This window comes from Trachurus japonicus, chromosome 1 (genome assembly GCF_045865225.1).
Source record: "Trachurus japonicus isolate A0001 chromosome 1, Traja_1.0".
NCBI lineage: Eukaryota > Metazoa > Chordata > Actinopteri > Carangiformes > Carangidae > Trachurus > Trachurus japonicus.
Genome location: NC_140907.1, coordinates 26,575,188 through 26,595,215, shown reverse-complemented (window position 1 = coordinate 26,595,215; position 20,028 = coordinate 26,575,188). Strand labels below are relative to the sequence as shown.

General features: G+C 43.8%; 2 protein-coding genes across 2 annotated transcripts; both read left to right on the top strand.

The window, feature by feature from the left end:
* Nucleotides 1-7,674: 7,674 nt before the first annotated feature.
* On the top strand, nucleotides 7,675-11,200 carry tlr3 (toll-like receptor 3). Its single transcript, XM_085782938.1, has 4 exons — nucleotides 7,675-8,083; nucleotides 8,203-8,397; nucleotides 8,529-10,384; nucleotides 10,539-11,200. The coding sequence occupies exons 1-4, from the start codon at nucleotides 7,817-7,819 to the stop codon at nucleotides 10,768-10,770; spliced, it is 2,550 nt and encodes an 849-aa protein (XP_085639064.1). The 5' UTR covers nucleotides 7,675-7,816; the 3' UTR covers nucleotides 10,771-11,200.
* A 1,715-nt stretch (nucleotides 11,201-12,915) lies between these two features.
* Nucleotides 12,916-19,681, top strand: cyp4v2a (cytochrome P450, family 4, subfamily V, member 2a). The gene is made up of 11 exons (XM_085783238.1): nucleotides 12,916-13,150; nucleotides 13,342-13,454; nucleotides 15,744-15,829; nucleotides 16,020-16,210; nucleotides 16,334-16,403; nucleotides 16,490-16,616; nucleotides 16,708-16,884; nucleotides 17,401-17,503; nucleotides 18,129-18,263; nucleotides 18,953-19,132; nucleotides 19,284-19,681. Exons 1-11 carry the CDS (start codon nucleotides 12,958-12,960, stop codon nucleotides 19,451-19,453), a joined length of 1,545 nt encoding a protein of 514 aa, XP_085639364.1. The 5' UTR covers nucleotides 12,916-12,957; the 3' UTR covers nucleotides 19,454-19,681.
* The last annotated feature ends 347 nt before the right edge of the window (nucleotides 19,682-20,028 follow it).

Below are 20,028 nucleotides of genomic sequence, written 5' to 3'. Positions count from 1 at the left end.
TTTCTACAAAATAATTCACCTAAGAAAATGTGATCTGCACCTGATTCCTTTCAGCTCTCATGTCTGTGTTTGCCTCCTTCCCCTCCTGAGCTCTTGACAGTGCACCTAATGATTTAGCAGAACGGAGCAGCACCGATTCCCTGCTGCATCATTTGCTCTGGTTCTCATCACGGCCCTCTCTGCTCCATGTAGCTTTTGCTATAGCAGTGCACAAAACCCCTGAATCTTCTCTCTGTTGTGTGTGTTTTTTTTAAACACATTATTAACTTGGCCATGTAGGTAACTCTCTCCACATTTTTACAGATCTTCAGCTGTCCAGTCATTGGCACAAAGCCCTGTAAGCTGCCATGGGCTTAGCACAGCACAGGACTAAACCAATCAGGTGGCCTGAGGTCTACCCCAGGAAGGACCTGCTCTATTAATCTAAAGGGAAGGATAAAGAGGGGGAAAGAGTGGATGTGAAGGTGTATGTGTTTGTTTTTCTGTATAACTGTGGAGAGGGAGGAGGTGGGAAAGTGCTTAGAATTTCAGTGTTAATTTCCTCAGGGCAATGCAACATTTTCTGCTTTGCATATTGTAGAATTAGAAAAAAAACAAAGACATGCTGCACAGTCATCCTCAGCCACAGCATTATTCCAGTTACTAGAGAGAGAAAACATGCTGTGATGAAGGTTCACTGTAGGGTCAGTGTCCTCTATAAATCTCCACATAATCAATCTAGGGAAGTGGACAAGGGACCTGGAAAATACTGTTAGCAAGTGTTTGCAAGTTATTTATTTTTATTTTATTTAACCTTTATTTATACAGGTAATCTTATTGAGACACAGTGTCTCAAGAGAGACCTGTTTCAGACACAATACAACAATTAGTTACATAGAATGTTTACAAAAAAATGAAATAATTTGCACTATACGCTGAGGATGATGGGATCTGATGCAGCACAAACAACAAATTTAAAAAAGGCAGATAAGTACAGACTTCTTATCAAAGTGAAAGTTGTATTTCAGTGACATGAAACATTCATTTGTGCAGCACTCTGACACAATGCAGGTTTGGATTAATGGTGTACGAGGGAATGATAGATGCGCCCTGTTGCGTGACAGATGATGTCAGGCTAATTAAGACACTGTTCAAAGTGTGCTATGATTAAAGATTTAAAATCTACACTGAGGGTATTCCACTCTGAGTGAACTGTCAACAGATAATGAACAATTTTAATATTTATGTTTCAAGCAGTTTGTCTGAACTGAGAGATGAGTTACTTCTAAGAATAATCACAAATCCATGTTTAACAACGGTGAAATGACACATCTCACCTATAATCAATGACAAAGCGTTAATTGCTTTTTTGCTCGAAGAGGTGCAGGTTTTGCTGATGATTCATTTAGCCCCAGGATATTTCTGCCTTTACATTGCAACTGACCTTTCAAAATGGATTTAGCCATGTCATTACCTTCAAATTTATTGGTGTTTGGACAGTCGTCTCAGTAATGCACTGAGTGTTGAGTGTTTAGTGTTTAATACTGATATGTAGTCTGACACTTTGACAGATTAGCCACAATCCATTCACTTGCAATGGACGCCTTCGGGGAAATGCATTTCATTCAAGATGCATGCACCTTACAACTACCTCATCAATTTAAAATAAAAAGGGTCAAAAATAGAAACAAAAATAATTGATCTGTCACTAATAACATTCTTAGACAGCCAAAAATCAATCTGCACAGAAGCTCCAAATGAAGGCTAACAGACTGGTTAACAGGATTGTTTTGCTATTGTTTTTTTCCCAGGTAGAGCAAGTTGCATCCATCTAATCTGAGTCACCCAGAGAAAGATGACCTACAACAAATGTGCCTATAAACAGGTGATGTCGCAACTGTGGACGATGCCTCAGATAATGTCAACAGATAAAAGCGATCAAGTAGATTCATAAGAGCTAGATTCTATTTTCACTCAAAATCTCATTTACGTTTTATTACTGTCTTATTTCTGTGTCCTGTTTGACACAGAGACACAAATCCCATACTTTTCTACTCTCAGCTGACTTGACTCGTTATTATTGTGCTCTTCAGGGCTCAGACTGGGTGAAGCCTTGAGAGGCAAGCATCCCTTGAAGCTCCATATAAAGCCAAAATCCAATGCTAAATACCTAAAAAAAAAAAAAGAAAAAAAAGCTGTAAGTCACTATTCACTATGCGCCTGTAGCAACTGCTGCACAAGACCAGTAACAGTATTTTACTGCCCTCTAGTGTTTACTTTACCTGGATGTGTTCTTGTCACTTAGGTTTCATTTATCCCATGTTAACCTGTGAAAAAGGACCGTTTATATGTACTGTGATAAAACAATTCCCACTTAAACATTAACAATTCATATGATCAGAGAACTGATTCTTTCCTTGCCTGAACTTGACTAAATGAGTAATGCCTCAAAACTTTTTAAGTGCCACTGAACAAAAGCAAGTGAGGCATAAAGGCTGTGCTGGGCGTGGGCAGCTTTCAGGTTTGAGAGTAATTATGCAAATAAATATGAACCACAACTTACTACGACTTATACTTTTGCAAAGACAATTCACAGCAGCCTTATGTTGATTCTATTAAATGTAGTGTGGTGGTTTGCAGGCAACTTATGTTTGTGTGTTATATTCTTTCAAGGTTTGCTAATGCACACTGTTCTTAGTGGTTTACTGTGCTAAATCTCTCTTGGATCTGAGCACCCAGGTCCTTTGGGGAAACCCCCTACTTCTGCATATGAATAGTTACAAAGTCTGTTTAGCAGAACCATAAGCCACAGGTGCAGAAGTTTAGTGCAGCTGCTGCCACTAAACCTGAACCATGGATATAATTCTCATTCTTTCTTTGGGTGCCAAAGTCCTACTCAGTTCTGTTTGTGACAATAAATATAAGTGTGTCACCCGGTGGCTGAAGGTAGGACTCAACAACACCACAACTGTGTCTACACAGCACCTTGAAACTGAATGTCTCATATGATATTGACAAGTCTATGTCATTGCAGTTCAGTACAAAATAATGGGTCAAATAATTTATGTTTCACCTGTTCTCCAGTAGGACGGATCACTGTAAAAGGCAAAATCAGACCTGTTTCATCAAGTGGTTGAGACATCACAGGCTGAAGACAAGCTGGTTCTTGTCAGCAGAAGATACATTGTGCTCATACATTAGGCGTGAGTATGGATTTATCTTTTAGGAAATTAAAAAAAAAAGCCAAACAACAAACAATACAACACCAGGCATTTAATCTAATCAATGACAGTGTTCGCAGAAAAGTTTTGCTGGTTGAGCGCTAAACGTCTTGCACGCCTACTTCTATATTTACGGTAATCATCCCACACACAACTTTATCACGCAAAGTTTGTTTATTGAAAACAGCGCAAACGTGACCTCCTCATATTAATGTTCAAAGCGTCCGTTTACAGTTTTGTTCAGGTGGAGCTCTTGTCATAGGCTATCTGTTATTAATGTGCCCTTACGTAACCCGTAACCAACAGTGAGTGTGCATTACGGTTTCGGTTACAGTCCTATTCAGATGTCCGCCCCAAACTGTGACTGTCTGACCTCGCCTATTACACCACGCGTCACCAAACCTTCACCTATGTCTGGAGCCATGTTGATCAGAGTATATGTGACATCAGACATCGGGCATATTTAATAACTCCGAGGACGCCATCACTGGCTTCAGGATGGTTTGTAGGATGTGAGTACTTTTCCTAATACTGCTTTTCCTCTTGCATGACAAACATCCAAACCATTATGTGGAAACGAAACCGGAGCGGGCGCCGTCACATTTCCTTATTTTCTTGGTTTTACTGCTGCAGTGGCTGTGTCATAAGGTTGAGCTGCAACTGAGACTGTGTGTTTCCTGGGGATCTAGAGTTTATTTCAACTCTGTGCTGGTAAGAACTCTGCTTTTATTTTCTAAATAGTGTTAAGTAAGAGTGCTATGAGGATGCACATGCATGCAACCCTATAGTAGCCTAATAACCTAATCATAATTATTATTATGCCCTTGGAGCAAATACTTCTGGAGACAGCTTTTAAATGGGTTCAGGTCTGTGTTGTAATATGATATGATGATGTAGTAATGATCTTTTCAGCAGCATATTGATGATACATCTGGACAGTGTTGTATTTTAAAGGCGCATGAATCAGACTATGATGTTGCTACCCACAGAGAGCCATTGTTTTTAACTAAGTGTTTCACTTCACTGTCACCTAACTTGTTTCCAGAAGGGGTGGAGTGAATATTGGACTTGTACAAATAAGAATATGTCTTAGTATTGTTTAAGGTCTGCTCAGTGTATCTGATATCTTGTTTTCCATATTCATGATGTAATGTTGTTCTTTCCATCATGTCTAAAACATCAGTTCAAGACTCACACAGATTTGATTCTATCTTTCTGTTTGTAAAGGTATCTGAAGCGATGTACTCCGCTCATTCTCTTCTCCTGACATGGGTCATCGTCATATGTTGTACGTGCCCTTCTTTTCCCTATAAGAGGGGCACGGTTGCTGGTCTCCAGTGTTCGGACGCGTGCTAGTGCAGCTAACAACAAAAGGTGCCCAAGGCGAGGGTTTGTGCTAAAACACACATTTATTATAACAAAATACACAATACCTCCTTGGCGGATGGGACACGAAAGCACATAAAGACACGGTCAAAACTGTATGCCTTCGACCAGCACACCTGGCACTAATTGTCCTGGCCCTAAATACCCCCGCGACCCGGAAGCGCGTGACGCCACTTCCGGTGTCAACGGAGGTTACAACAATAAAACCCGCCAAGTACAAACACCAAAAATAAAAGCGCAAATATGGCTCCTACACACCGGGCCCCAAATTGCTTCTGGGAGCAACCAGGGCAATTTATAAACATACATACATAACAGGAGCCATACAACAAGCAAACAGTAATAATCAATATTCAGTCAAAAGCTGTGGTGGCGGGATGGCAACCCGCAGCCCCAATGGCTCCGGTGGCAGACCGGCAGCTCCAGCAGCTTCCGCTGACGACGACCAGCAGCCCCTATGGCCACGGTGCAGACCGGCAGCTCCAGCTCCAACTGCTCTGCGGTGACGACCCGCAGCCCCTATGGCTGCGGGGACGACCCGCAGCTTCACTGCTCCGCGCCGCAGCCGCTCTGTTGCCGCCGCGCCGCTCCACCGCCCCGCTGCGAGTGTAGATCCGCAGCCCCAATAGCTGCGGTGGCAGCCGGCAGCTCCGGCAGCTCCGTTGACGGTGACCCGCAGCCCCTATGGCTACGGCCACGGCAGGCAGCTCCCGCAGCTCTGCTGACGGCCAGCTCTCCACTCGCTCCGCTGGCTCCGACATCCTGCAGCCCCTATGGCTCCGGTGACGGCAGCGACCTGGCTCGGTGGTGTGGCGCGGCTCAGGCCTGATCCCTCGCAACACGAACGGCGTTTGTTCTTCAGTGAAGACAGTTTTGACTTTTGTACGTGCCCTTCTTTTCCCTATAAGAGGGGCACGGTTGCTGGTCTCCAGTGTTCGGACGCGTGCTAGTGCAGCTAACAACAAAAGGTGCCCAAGGCGAGGGTTTGTGCTAAAACACACATTTATTATAACAAAATACACAATACCTCCTTGGCGGATGGGACACGAAAGCACATAAAGACACGGTCAAAACTGTATGCCTTCGACCAGCACACCTGGCACTAATTGTCCTGGCCCTAAATACCCCCGCGACCCGGAAGCGCGTGACGCCACTTCCGGTGTCAACGGAGGTTACAACAATAAAACCCGCCAAGTACAAACACCAAAAATAAAAGCGCAAATATGGCTCCTACACACCGGGCCCCAAATTGCTTCTGGGAGCAACCAGGGCAATTTATAAACATACATACATAACAGGAGCCATACAACAAGCAAACAGTAATAACCAATATTCAGTCAATAAGCTGTGGTGGCGGGATGGCAACCCGCAGCCCCAATGGCTCCGGTGGCAGACCGGCAGCTCCAGCAGCTTCCGCTGACGACGACCCGCAGCCCCTATGGCTACGTGATGAACGGCAGCTTCAGCTGGTGGCCCCAATGGCCACGGTGCAGACCGGCAGCTCCAGCTCCAACTGCTCCGCGGTGACGACCCGCAGCCCCTATGGCTGCGGGGACGACCCGCAGCTTCACTGCTCCGCGCCGCAGCCGCTCTGTTGCCGCCGCGCCGCTCCACCGCCCCGCTGCGAGTGTAGATCCGCAGCCCCAATAGCTGCGGTGGCAGCCGGCAGCTCCGGCAGCTCCGTTGACGATGACCCGCAGCCCCTATGGCTACGGCCACGGCAGGCAGCTCTGCTGACGACCAGCTCTCCACTCGCTCCGCTGGCTCCAACATCCTGCAGCCCCTATGGCTCCGGTGACGGCAGCGACCTGGCTCGGTGGCGTGGCGCGGCTCAGGCCTGATCCCTCGCAACACGAACGGCGTTTGTTCTTCAGTGAAGACAGTTTTGACTTTTGTACGTGCCCTTCTTATAGGGAAAAGAAGGGCACGTACAAAAGTCAAAACTGTCTTCACTGAAGAACAAACGCCGTTCGTGTTGCGAGGGATCAGGCCTGAGCCGCGCCACACCACCGAGCCAGTCGCTGCCGTCACCGGAGCCCATAGGGGCTGCAGGATGTCGGAGCCAGCGGAGCGAGTGGAGAGCTGGCCGTCAGCAGAGCTGCGGGAGCTGCCTGCCGTGGCCGTAGCCATAGGGGCTGCGGGTCACCGTCAACGGAGCTGCCGGAGCTGCCGGCTGCCACCGCAGCTATTGGGGCTGCGGATCTACACTCGCAGCGGGGCGGTGGAGCGGCGCGGCGGCAACAGAGCGGCTGCGGCGCGGAGCAGTGAAGCTGCGGGTCGTCCCCGCAGCCATAGGGGCTGCGGGTCGTCACCGCAGAGCAGTTGGAGCTGGAGCTGCCGGTCTGCACCGTGGCCATAGGGGCTGCTGGTCGTCGTCAGCGGAAGCTGCTGGAGCTGCCGGTCTGCCACCGGAGCCATTGGGGCTGCGGGTTGCCATCCCGCCACCACAGCTTTTGACTGAATATTGATTATTACTGTTTGCTTGTTGTATGGCTCCTGTTATGTATGTATGTTTATAAATTGCCCTGGTTGCTCCCAGAAGCAATTTGGGGCCCGGTGTGTAGGAGCCATATTTGCGCTTTTATTTTGGTGTTTGTACTTGGCGGGTTTTATTGTTGTAACCGCCGTTGACACCGGAAGTGGCGTCACGCGCTTCCGGGTCGCGGGGGTATTTAGGGCCAGGACAATTAGTGCCAGGTGTGCTGGTCGAAGGCATACAGTTTTGACTTTTGTACGTGCCCTTCTTTTCCCTATAAGAGGGGCACGGTTGCTGGTCTCCAGTGTTCGGACGCGTGCTAGTGCAGCTAACAACAAAAGGTGCCCAAGGCGAGGGTTTGTGCTAAAACACACATTTATTATAACAAAATACACAATACCTCCTTGGCGGATGGGACACGAAAGCACATAAAGACACGGTCAAAACTGTATGCCTTCGACCAGCACACCTGGCACTAATTGTCCTGGCCCTAAATACCCCCGCGACCCGGAAGCGCGTGACGCCACTTCCGGTGTCAACGGAGGTTACAACAATAAAACCCGCCAAGTACAAACACCAAAAATAAAAGCGCAAATATGGCTCCTACATATGTTATATTCTGACCGGCCCGTACCAATGCATAGCCTCCCAGAAGAGGACGTCCTGCTTTGTGGAAGATGGCAGAGCCGACTGCAGCCACCTCAGCCTCAATGCGACCCCTCAAAACCTCCCTAGGAACATCACCAGCTTGGATATGTCTCACAACCGACTGGTGGCGCTTTCCCCTCTGTCACTAAGCCCGTACCCAGGACTCATCTACCTCGATGTCAGTTACAACAGTATCACCAAACTGGACGAGCGTCTATGCCAGACACTGCCTCAGCTACAGACTCTGATCATTGAACACAACGAAGTTCATTTGCTCAAGAAAGAGGATCTGAGCAACTGTACCAGTCTAACACGGTTGAATATGGCTAGCAATCGGCTTAAGCTTAAAGGAGATCCCTTCTCTGCCCTACAGGTAAAGGTTTCCCTAAAAACCAATAGCCTATATCTCACATCACTTATGGGGACCTTCTGTTTGATAAACCTTGCATATAACACTACATTTTGTGTTTGTTCATGTGTCATGATTAACAGAACCTGAAATCTCTTGATGTTTCCACAAACAAACTACTGTCAGCCAAGCTCGGCTCTCAGCCTCAGCTGCCTGGACTCATGAACCTCAGTCTGGCGTCCAATGACTTCGGCACTCTGGCGAAAGATGACTTTTCCTTCCTTAGCCATTCGCCCTTTATTCAAGTCCTCAATCTCTCACACTTGCCTCTAAGAGTGGTAAGAAATTAACCTGGAAATGAGAAATGAAATTGAGAACCAGTAGATGTGTTGTATTACCTTAGTTTCAGTTGTGTGTTTTGTTTCCCTTTTTTGTCTTGATATAAGATTTCTGTTTTGTTGTGTTGCAGTTGGAGCCTGGTTGCCTTAAGCCCATTTCAAGCCTGCAGACTTTAATCATGGATGGGAGCAAGATGAACATCCAGGTTATTTCCAAACTCTGCCGGGAGCTGTCAGGAACATCCATTGAGGCACTATCTCTTCGGAAGATGAATCTGGTCACACTCTTGAACACAACTTTTACAGGGCTGCAGGAAGAAAATATAACATTTCTGGATCTGTCTGCGAATGGCATGGCTAAAATAGATAAAGGCTCGTTTCAGTGGCTGCCCAGACTTGAGACGCTCATTTTAGCTAATAACAACTTCAAGCACCTGACTAAAGACACATTTCAGGGACTGAGAAGTTTGAAAGAACTTGAAATGACAAAAGCTCTGGTGAAAGGTCACACCTCTGCCACTCCAATCATCGATGATTACACTTTCCAACCGCTAAGCGCCTTGGAGAGTTTAACGTTACAGTATACAACAGTTCGGGCAATCACAGAATACACGTTTACAGGCTTGACAAGTCTTAAGGACCTCGATTTGAGTTGGACTACTTACACGTCACTCAGAAACATCAGTGACCAGACCTTTGTGTCACTCGCAGGATCCCCTCTCAGACGGCTGGATCTGAGAGGAGCAGATATATCACACATTAATCCTGGAAGCTTTTCAGTTTTCAAAAACCTCACCATTCTCCTTCTTGATCATAATTTTATAAATCAAATTCTCACTGGTGCAGAGTTTGAAGGCCTCAGTGAGGTCCAAGTGATGTACATGAGTGACAACTACCAGAAAGTCAAACTAAGCCCCACTACATTTGTAAACGTGCCCAATCTTATGGTTCTGACTTTGGCAAAAAGCATTAATATCACAGGTTCGAATCTGGATCCCTCTCCATTCAAACCCCTGATCCACCTCACCTATCTGGATCTCAGTAACAACAACATTGCTAACATCAGAGAGAATACATTTGAGGGCCTTGTGAATTTGAAGGTGCTGAAGCTCCAACACAATAACTTAGCTCGGTTGTGGAAGAGTGCCAACCCAGGTGGGCCAGTATTGTTCCTCAATAGGGTACAGAACTTGAGCACCTTACTGATGGATAGTAATGGACTGGATGAGATCCCAGAGGAGGGTCTCAGAGGTTTGCATAACCTCAGTGAACTAAGCCTCGGAAACAATCTTCTGAACAGTCTTAAGGACTCTGTGTTTGATGAACTGACATCACTGCGGGATTTACGTTTAGAGAAGAACCTGATCACATCTGTGAGGCCTGAAGTGTTCAAAGTTCCCATGAGCAACCTCAGTCTTCTTCTCATGGAGAAGAATCCACTGGACTGCACATGTGAGAGCATCCTTTGGTTTGTCACATGGTTGAATAACACCAACACAACTGCTGTGCCAGATCTCAGAACCCAGTATAAGTGCAACACGCCGCGTTCATACTTCAATCGCTCAATCATGGACTTTGACACTCTCTCTTGCAAAGACATGACCCCGTTTCAGGCTCTTTACATACTGAGCAGCACAGCTGTCATGATGCTGATGGTAACTGCACTTCTGGTCCGGTTCCATGGTTGGAGGATCCAGTTTTATTGGAACATACTGATCAATCGCACGTTAGGATTTAGTGACGCCAGTGTTGAAGAGGGCAGGGAATTTGAATATGACGCTTACATTATACACGCAGAGGAAGACAGCAGATGGGTGGAAAAGATCATGGTGCCCTTAGAGGATAAAAGGTGCAGGTTTTGTTTGGAGGACCGAGATGGAGTTCCTGGGATGCCACTGCTTGAATCCATCATGGATAATATGAGGGTGTCCCGTAAAATCGTGTTTGTCGTCACTGAAACTCTTCTCGAAGATCCCTGGTGTAGACGGTAAATCAAACATATACTGCTTTATTTAATACATTCTTTTCAATTTTGTCATGTGAAGTATATTTTTAATTGATTATACTGCTTATATCTGTGCTGGACAGTTGAAATATGGTGAGCGTTAATTAGCTCTCTATGTTTGTCTCTCCACATCCAGATTTAAAGCCCATCATGCACTTAATGAAGTCATTGAAGCCAGCAGGGACTCTGTGGTTCTGATCTTCCTGCAGGATGTGCATGACTACAAGTTGTCTCAGTCACTCTTCCTCCGCAGGGGCATGTTGCGCTCAAGATGTATCCTGGATTGGCATGACCACAAGGAGAGGGTGCCGGCCTTTCACCAGAAACTCCTCATAGCACTTGGCATGACTAATCGATTGACACAGTGACTGTTTTTCATTGATAACAATTGAAAGTTTGAGTTGGAATATTTACATATTTATTTATGTAATTATCAGTTGAGTCGAATACGTACCAGTCACTGATTGTTTTGCTGTCTGTATGTAGAACTGGAAAAATAATGAATTCCTTAATCATAATATTTAAGGAACTCTCTGTTCTTCTATTGTGTTTGTTCTGAACTTAGTATGTTTTTACAGTAATACTCAGGCAGTATGTCTAAGATATAGTGCCAGCTGAGTAGAAATCTGTGGCCTTCATAGCTCCCATGCTGCTCCATGTGGCTTGGCTCCACCATAGTTTGATGATGCTGGTATACTGCTATTTATGTTTGTATGAGTGTGTACAGTTCTTTGCCTGTCCAAGTGATGCAAATGCATCATGTTTAAGTACTGTTTTCAAAAGCGCAATCTAATGTAAATTATAAATGAAGTCTCAACAACACATTCTTAGTAATAATTTGTATGCTGAAGTGAATAAAATTTGAATTGATCAAAATAATTCAAATAATATGTATGTATACGGTATGTACTGTACATATGGGTGTCTTGTACTTCAGATTGACTGAATATTGTGCCACTCTGACATCTAGTGGTTGTAACAAGGAAGTACAATATTTCCTTTGATCAATAAGATTACTAGAAAGTGGGACTTTGTACTCAGTATGATAATACAAGAAGATACACACTGCACAGCTGCAGCTCAAAACAAAGTCATATTTAAGGAGCCAAAGGTCAATGTTAACAGCCATGTTTTAAGTTAAATATCCAATAGCAGGAGAGCAACATTTTTTTCTCCAAACTTTTAAAAGAGAGAAACTTAAGTTCAGTAGATGCACTTTTTGGTTACTTTGACAAGGCACCAAGCTGACTGACTCTGCAGGATATGAGGGACAAGTGTCTTTTAATGAACCTTTGTGAACCCTAACATGCAGCAGGGGGATAGCCAATACTTTAGAAATACCTTGGTCAGCTCCCAGGTTCAATTCAAGTTTTTCTATAGCTACATAATATAGAATAAAAAAGGGCTTTTAAAAAAGAGAGCAACATGCCCACCAATAGAGTCAGATGTACTCAGTGTGAACAACAGCAGTGGCCCTGATGTTTATTTTGGTCAAAGAGATAATGATTTACAGTAACTGGTCAAACTAACCATGACCTCAAAAATGAAAAAGTCCAGAAACTGTGTTTACACTACTACTTACTTATTCACTGCTAAAGTCAATCCGATAAATATGTTTCTAATTACACCATGAAATAAAAACCACCAATATGTAAAATTTATGGATGACTGATGATCATTATTTAAACATTAGTACTTATGATTCAAATGGTTAAATAGCCATGCCCATGTAATACAGTGGTTTTCAAAGTAGGTGGCCACCAGAGGGTGCTAGGGGGTCCTCAGCAAATTGGAGGAGAAATTGAAGCTGAGAAAAAATGCAAATAACAAAAAAAAATAATAATTATATTTTGATCATTATTATCAAATATAATTGATAATAATGTAACATATCAAAACCTTATTTGCCATGCTCATTTTTCTAATTGCCTGCCAGTCAAAAATATTATTCATGACTTTATACACTGCAGTGTTGACCTGGTTTGCAAGGGAGGTCCCCAGCTAGAAGCTAATGTTATTCAGGGAGCCTTGGCATGGAAAGGTTTGAGAACCCCTGAGCTAATATATGGCCAACACTCCTCTGTTTTTATCTGCATCATTTTAGAGCTTTCAACGGTGAAACCTAATCATGATATGTGGGATAAGGCTGTCATTCATTAAAAAGTCTAGCGTGCCATGAAAAATACTAGACAGGGTGAGGTTAAGTCGGACAAAGGCCTTGTTGGGGGCCGGTCAGCTCTGATGGTAAATCATTAACATCCTCTTATATAATCTGTGCCAATATTTAACAAAGTGGGTACTCTTTAAGAGTGAAACTTTCATATTCTATATCTGCCATATTTGTACTTCCCACTAAATCAGTGTATAACATTGCCTACATTATGATACTGCTGTAAACACAGTGATCCCCCTTGCCCTAGTAAATTTTCAATGGATTAACAGCAGAGAGGAGGAGTTAACCTTGCACATACTAGACCGCCACTACATAATGAACGCGAATGGTAACTTTACAACACACACAGAGACGAACTGTGTGCACAGCCTGCAAGGAAAAGATGGCAGTTTCACTTGGTGGCAACATGATTTCTTTACTTGGAGTCAGCGTCTTCGTTGCTGCCCTGACCTACATCACCTACAAACTGCTCAGCGGTTACCTGCATCAGTGGTTTCAGATGAAGCCTATTCCTGAGTTGGCGCCAACATACCCCTTCATTGGAAACGCCTTGCAGTTGAAAACCAATGCAGGAGGTAAGAGGGTAGTCAACATGCTGCTGGAGGATGCTGCATTAGTAGATTTAAACTGCGTATGTGCAGACAAGTCATGAAATATCAGTAGAACTCAAACTGTGCAAAAATATAACACAGGCTGACTTTAACTGATTGGATAAAGCTCTGTTACTGTGTACTGTATATAACCTGCAGCTGTTTCTTTGTTTCAGATTTCTTCCGTCAAATTGAGGATTTCACCCGTGAGTTCAGAGATCAAACAATGTTTAAACTCTGGATTGGGCCGGTGCCATTTGTGATTCTGTATAGTGCTGAAACTGTTGAGGTATGTTGACTTACAGCTCCACATTCACAACAAGTAGGCTATACAATTATTCTGCATGTGGTACTCAAAGATGTCTTTATGCTTTATCTTCTGTAACCTGTATCTTATCTTATCTACGGGTCACCATGTGTTTCCAGCTCAGTGACATGTAAAGCAACTGCCCACACCCACCTAACACATACTGGGTCTCATTCATGAAACGTGAGCAGCACGGATTTGTGTGTAAACCCTGAGCAGCGCACATTTACGTGGATTTCCGCATTCATCAATCTTTTAGTAGTGCTGATTTTTTCGTAGCTACTCACAAAATCTACACCTGCTCCGGTCTGTGTGTAGCGCTTGTGTAAATGTAGGAATGCAAATAAATACTGCTTCAACTCACTCACTGTTGAAAATTACAATTTTAATCCGTATTACTCTCTCTCATGTTCAAAATACGCCGACGCCTTTGAAACACGTAATTTAAACATGACAAACAATTAGAAATATTTGGAGAGAGAGACGTTTTAGGGATCGGACACGCACAAACACGTCAAAGCTCCATCTAATGATGAAAATAATCTGATATAAAACCGGAAAAAAAACTTTTTTGTGTTGCTACACGCTCGGTGGGCGCACACTTCACCCAGTCAGCACCGGTTTGGATGGAGCTGTGACAGACGGCTGGTGCTTCTGTAACAATATAACCTGCCTATATAACTTCATGTGTTGATACAACCATGTTCCTCTACAGCTGAGGCTGTGAAGAGCCTCCTCCTCCCGTCGCTGCTGTAGCTCTGTAGTTGTGTTTTTTTTTTCTTTTTCTTTCATGTTTCATATCGAACTATTCTGGCTTTACTTCTTAAACGGTTCTTTAATCAACCAAGGATAGGCCTACTTAATTCACTAAATCTGTTTCTTCCCTCCACGCCTTTGACCTGTCCCAGTCACACCACTACTAACAGAAGAGAATTAAATATTTTTTCTGGACTCCACTTCACCCAAAATGAAGGCTGCGTTCAGACTGCCAGCAAAAATCCGATTTTTATCCCATCCAGATTGGAACTGGATGGCTCTTTTTAAGTCTGAACAGTCCCAAATCACATGAAATCCGATTTTTGCAAAACGGATCGAAACCACCTCCAGGAGGTAGTTTCAGATCTCATTTGGACAGATGCGTCTCAGTCTGAACAGCTCCAAACACTCAGATCGGTTCTGACTGTCCGTGACGTCACTCTCCGCGGCGCTGTCACTGTGTTACAGGTCCCGTACGGTCCCGTGAGCTCCAGTTAAATATCAATTTCCTCCTTGTTACTTTTATTTTATGCAAACTGCCTGGGAGCCGACTGCCGTCGCGCTCCCAGCTCTGGAGTGCTGGAGTTTCCCGTCTCTGTGGCTGCACACACACGCACACCAGTCTCTGGTACACGTACACACGTCCTCACGTACACACACACAGACACACCAGGCGGGCTGAGGTTGAAACTAGCGGGGCAGTGCGGCTGCAGCACCGGGCAGATCACTGTGCTGCAGCTGATCTGCCCGGTGCTGCAGCCGCTGCGTCCGCGAGGCATCGCCTGTCACATACGGCGGAGCCTCCGCTCCGACGTCGTTGCTACAGCAACCTGTCAGATGGGTCAATAATGTGGCCCAGTCTGAACAGAGCCAAATGCGATTTGGACACTTGCTAAAATCAGTGTGGACAGTCAGCCCTAAAAATCGGATATGAGAAGGAATCAGATATGAATCAGATTTGCCTGCAGTCTGAACGCGGCCTTTGATACGTGATCTCTCTTTTTTTCTCTCTCTCCCTCTTTCCTTGATTGCGTCATGGCCGCAGGTGAGCAGGATGCACCTACCTCCTAATATGGTGGTCAGGATCTCCTTATATGGCCATTCATGTATGGAGATCTATGCTAATTGCTGATCACCGGGGGCGTGTTGTTAGTTTACGATGGGTTGGCATTCATGAAGTTACACACGTGTTTACGATCAAATCTGAGTTTCCCGCACCGTTCATGAATCCGGAGTAGAGTTTTAGTAGAGTGAGCTTTTATGTGCAAATCTACACACAGTGTTACTCACGTTTCATGAATGAGACCCACTATGTGTAAAAGAACTTCCGTCTAATGAGTGGGGGCTACTTTCTTGCTTTACAATGCATTTCACTACACTGTTGATGCTGGGACTGCAGTATATATTTTGCACAATTGCTACTGCTAATCATTAAAACAGTTGCATCTCCGCCTGTGTTTGAAGCCTGAATTTACAGTATACAATCATTGTTGCCTGCTTTTGTGTCTTTTATAGACAATTCTGAATAACTCCGTTCACATGGACAAAGCTTATGCATACAACTTCCTCCACCCATGGCTTGGAACCGGTCTTCTTACTAGGTGTGTACCTGTAATCCTCCTCCTCTTAAAAAAGAGCAAAGGTAATTTCTGCTTCTCCTGTCATTTCTTATTTTCTATGAATTAGGTTTTTTTTGTTTGTTTTTGTTTAAAGAATATGTACAGTACAAGGGCCCAAATGTTCCCCCACACTCTTAAACTCACTTTGACTCGTTTCCCTCCCTTTGAGCAGCACTGGACAAAAGTGGCGTCAGCGGCGGAAGATGCTGACACCCACCTTCCATTTCTCCATCCTGGCAGACTTCGTGGAGGTGATGAACGAGCAGGCGGAGATCCTGGTGGAGAAGCTGGAGAAACAGGCGGGGAAGGGTACATTCAACTGCTTCAATCACATCACCCTCTGTGCTCTGGACATTATCTGTGGTGAGTATATGAATGTTAAATCTGCAAGTATGGATAAACATTTTTTTTTTAACATCTTATGCATATAAAATATGCTGGGTGGCTTATGCAAGATTCTGGATTCATGCACTGATGTCTTTTCAGAAACTGCAATGGGAAAGAAGGTTTGCGCTCAGAGCAACTCTGAGTCAGAATATGTGAAAAGTGTGTACAAGTAAGTCATTTTTTTTGTCTGTATTTTAAAAACTTATGTATAAGGAGAATAATGACTTAAAAATGTTTTCATTTTTTTGTCCTCAGAATGAGTGACTATGTCAGCCGCAGACAGAGGATGCCTTGGTTTTGGCCTGACTTTGTATACAAGTACTTTGGTGATGGTCAGGAACAGGAAAAGGCCCTCAAGGTCCTACACTCCTTCACAAACAAAGTGAGTATTTCATGGAGCCAGCGGCCTGAAAATGAATGGTTTTGGTTAGGTGAACACTCTGTGTATTTATTTCCACCTCCTTTCATCTCAGGTGATACATGAAAGAGCAGAGAATATTTCCTCTGCTGAGTCAGACAACGACTCTGACCAGGCCACAAGAAAGAAAAGACAGGTGTTTCTGGACATGCTCCTGAAGACTACAGATGAGAACGGCAACAAGATGAGTCATGAGGACATTCAGGAGGAAGTGGACACGTTCATGTTTGAGGTTAGTGCCCATGAACAAAACTCAAAAGTTATATAAAGCTCCACCAAACAATATTTCATACAAGAAGTGGATCACAAGATGAATGTTGTAATGGAAAAGGGAGTTAATTATAGCGATAAAGCCACGGTGAATTAGCATCCCACTTGGCAGTGAACCTCAGGTCTGCAGGGTAGTTGGGTGTCTGATTAGTGGTGTAGTCTAATTTGTTGCAGTGGGTATACTGAAATCCTAATGGTTTTGTGGGTAGCCTACAGTACATCGTTCATACCTGTATCACATAGACTATGGTTAGTTTTGTTGTGGTGGGTATACTGAATGTATTTTTTATTGATGAATTTTAAGTGGTTATACTGCATATACCTGTGCATCAGATCGGCTGCAACACTTGATCTGATGTTTGTGGTTGTTTGCTAGCATGCCAAGATGACGACAATATTGTGATTAAAACATCTAGTTACTTTATGATCTAAAGTTAAAAAAAATCTGTATTTAACTTCAGCTGTCTTTATTTTGCAGGGTCATGACACTACGGCAGCCGCTATGAACTGGGCTCTACATCTGCTGGGCTCCCACCCTGAGGCGCACAGCAAAGTTCAACAAGAGCTTCAGGAGGTGTTCGGTAACAGCAACATCCCGTCTCTCTACCCCCCAATGACAACACGCGTTCTCACTTTCATGACATCATTTATTTTCTCTGCCCGAAGGCCTTGACTCATCTTTGTTCAGACTCATTTGTTCTTTACAAGTCTAGGGGAGCTTAAACGGGGATAATAGCTGTGAAAATCTTTGCCAAAATACATGGAGTAATTGAATTATTTCCACCCGTGTGTGGATTTACCATGGCCGCCATGCATTTTTCCATGACGTGAGCTACACGGCCATGTAGAAACAATAGATACCACGATAACACCAGTTTGAGGTTCAAAAAACAGAAGCATGTATTTTATCACATGTTCAAAATCAGTGAACACCTACAGTATAAAGATCAGTGCTGAGAAGACTTGACCTTGACCTTTATCAATACAATATGTGGCATGCCCAAACTTTATCTAGTGTAGTGGGTGGGAGAGTACATGTATGTTATGAATATGTCAAGAACATACAGTATAGGCAAAAGTGCATCAGCGGGAAAGCAAAGCTCAAATTTATCAATGGGCGTATTATCTAAGATCTATATGCTCTGCTCTGTTTATCTATAGTCTCTGCTGAGTAGCTTCACAACATTTCCTGTTTAATGTGCAAAGGTACATCTGACCGGCCCATAAACACAGAGGACCTGAAGAACCTCAGATACCTGGAGTGCGTGATCAAAGAAGCCCTGCGACTCTATCCCTCTGTGCCGTTCTTCGCTCGCGGCATCCGTGAAGACTGCCATATCAGTGAGTTGCAGATGAGTGATGACACTTAAATGAAACATTCATTTGTTGAGTGCAAATCCCCTGAGGCAGTGGTATTTTCTCTTTTTTCCCCCTTCAACAATAAGCCAAGGAAAGCCAGGCAACCTCTGTGTTTTTTTTTTCATTAAAAAAATTGTTTTCTTTGTCACAATCCATTTATTTTAGCTCCTCCTCAATTTCCTATGAGTTTATTTTTATTTTTATTTTTATTACCAAATTAATAAGAACAGCGACAATGTGAAGAGGGAGACGTACATTTCAATCAGTCCATGTGTAGGAAGAGTAAAATGAGCTATGGTACTGTAGCTGCTGGTGGATTATATAATATATAAAGGTAGTGTCTTCTTTGATCAAGAATTCAAGGCAAAGACAGCTTGAATATGGCATTAATCAAACACAGGCATCACATAACATATAATTCACCTCTATTACAACTGGGATTTTATTTTCTGCAAAATTCTGTATGATATCATTGCAATAAAAACCTTTTCTCCCAGACAATATGAAATAATTTGGCGATTACACAATCATTATAACCAGTAAAAACGATGATCAAGTTATGAGCAATAGATTTGGACATCTCCTATCTGTCTGTCATTGGCATAAGTTTATACTGTGAAATTCACAATCCTACATTTTTCTTCTTTTAACAAAGTTGTTTTTACCTTCAGATGGTTTCAAGGTTCCCAAAGGTGCCAATGTGATCATCGTCACCTATGCTCTTCACCGTGACCCACGATACTTTCCTGAACCTGAGGAGTTCAGGCCTGAGCGTTTTCTTTCGGAGAACTCGGTTGGACGGCCTCCATACGCCTACATCCCCTTCTCTGCCGGACTCCGCAACTGCATAGGTGAGAAGAGCAGGAGAAGCTTTATTTTGTGGTTTTTGTGGATCTGTTTTCTATACATGATTTAATTTCTTAAGAGTGGGCAGTTGAATCTGTGAAGAATTAATGCTGTATGTGCGTGTTTGTGTGTGCGTTTCACTACGATGCCCCTCAGGTCAGCGTTTTGCACTGATGGAGGAGAAGGTGATTCTGGCAGCCATTCTGCGTAAGTTCAACGTCGAAGCATGCCAGAAGCGAGAGGAGCTGCGGCCGGTTGGAGAGCTGATTTTGCGACCGGAGAAAGGGATCTGGATCAAACTGGAAAAGAGGACAAACTCTCTGTAATACAAATGTCTCTTTATGATCTAAATGTACTATTCATCCACCAGACACTAATGATGGCAGACAGTGCAATAGATGAGATATTATAAAGAGTAGTGCCCTTGATAGTCATCACAAAAACTGAGTTTGTTAATTTTAGGGAAAAGCCAGGATGTGGCAAGTGGGCTGACTAATTATCTGCAAATCTGTAAGAAGAATATACTTATTCAATAAAATGAATATATAAATATATGTTAAAACAGCTGGTGGAAGTTTTTCCCCTTATGTGCACTCACTCTCTCACTCAGCCTCTCAAAGTTTGCTTATGTATTTGTCCTGCTTAGATAATCTGTTTACAGTTGTCCTCTCATTGTATATCATTACTGTATGTCTCCCTTCTTGTGTAACTCTGCCTTTGACAGTTTACGTGACAGAGGACACAGGATGTTGAAGGAATGAATCTTTCAATGTCACTTAAACACTTTGAAAGCTGCTTTCTCTATTCCAGAGAAGACTCACTTTCACACTCGACAGTAGGACTCAATAATAAAATCAGTGATGGCTGAATTCCATCTCCCACTAAGTGGTTTATAGGGAGT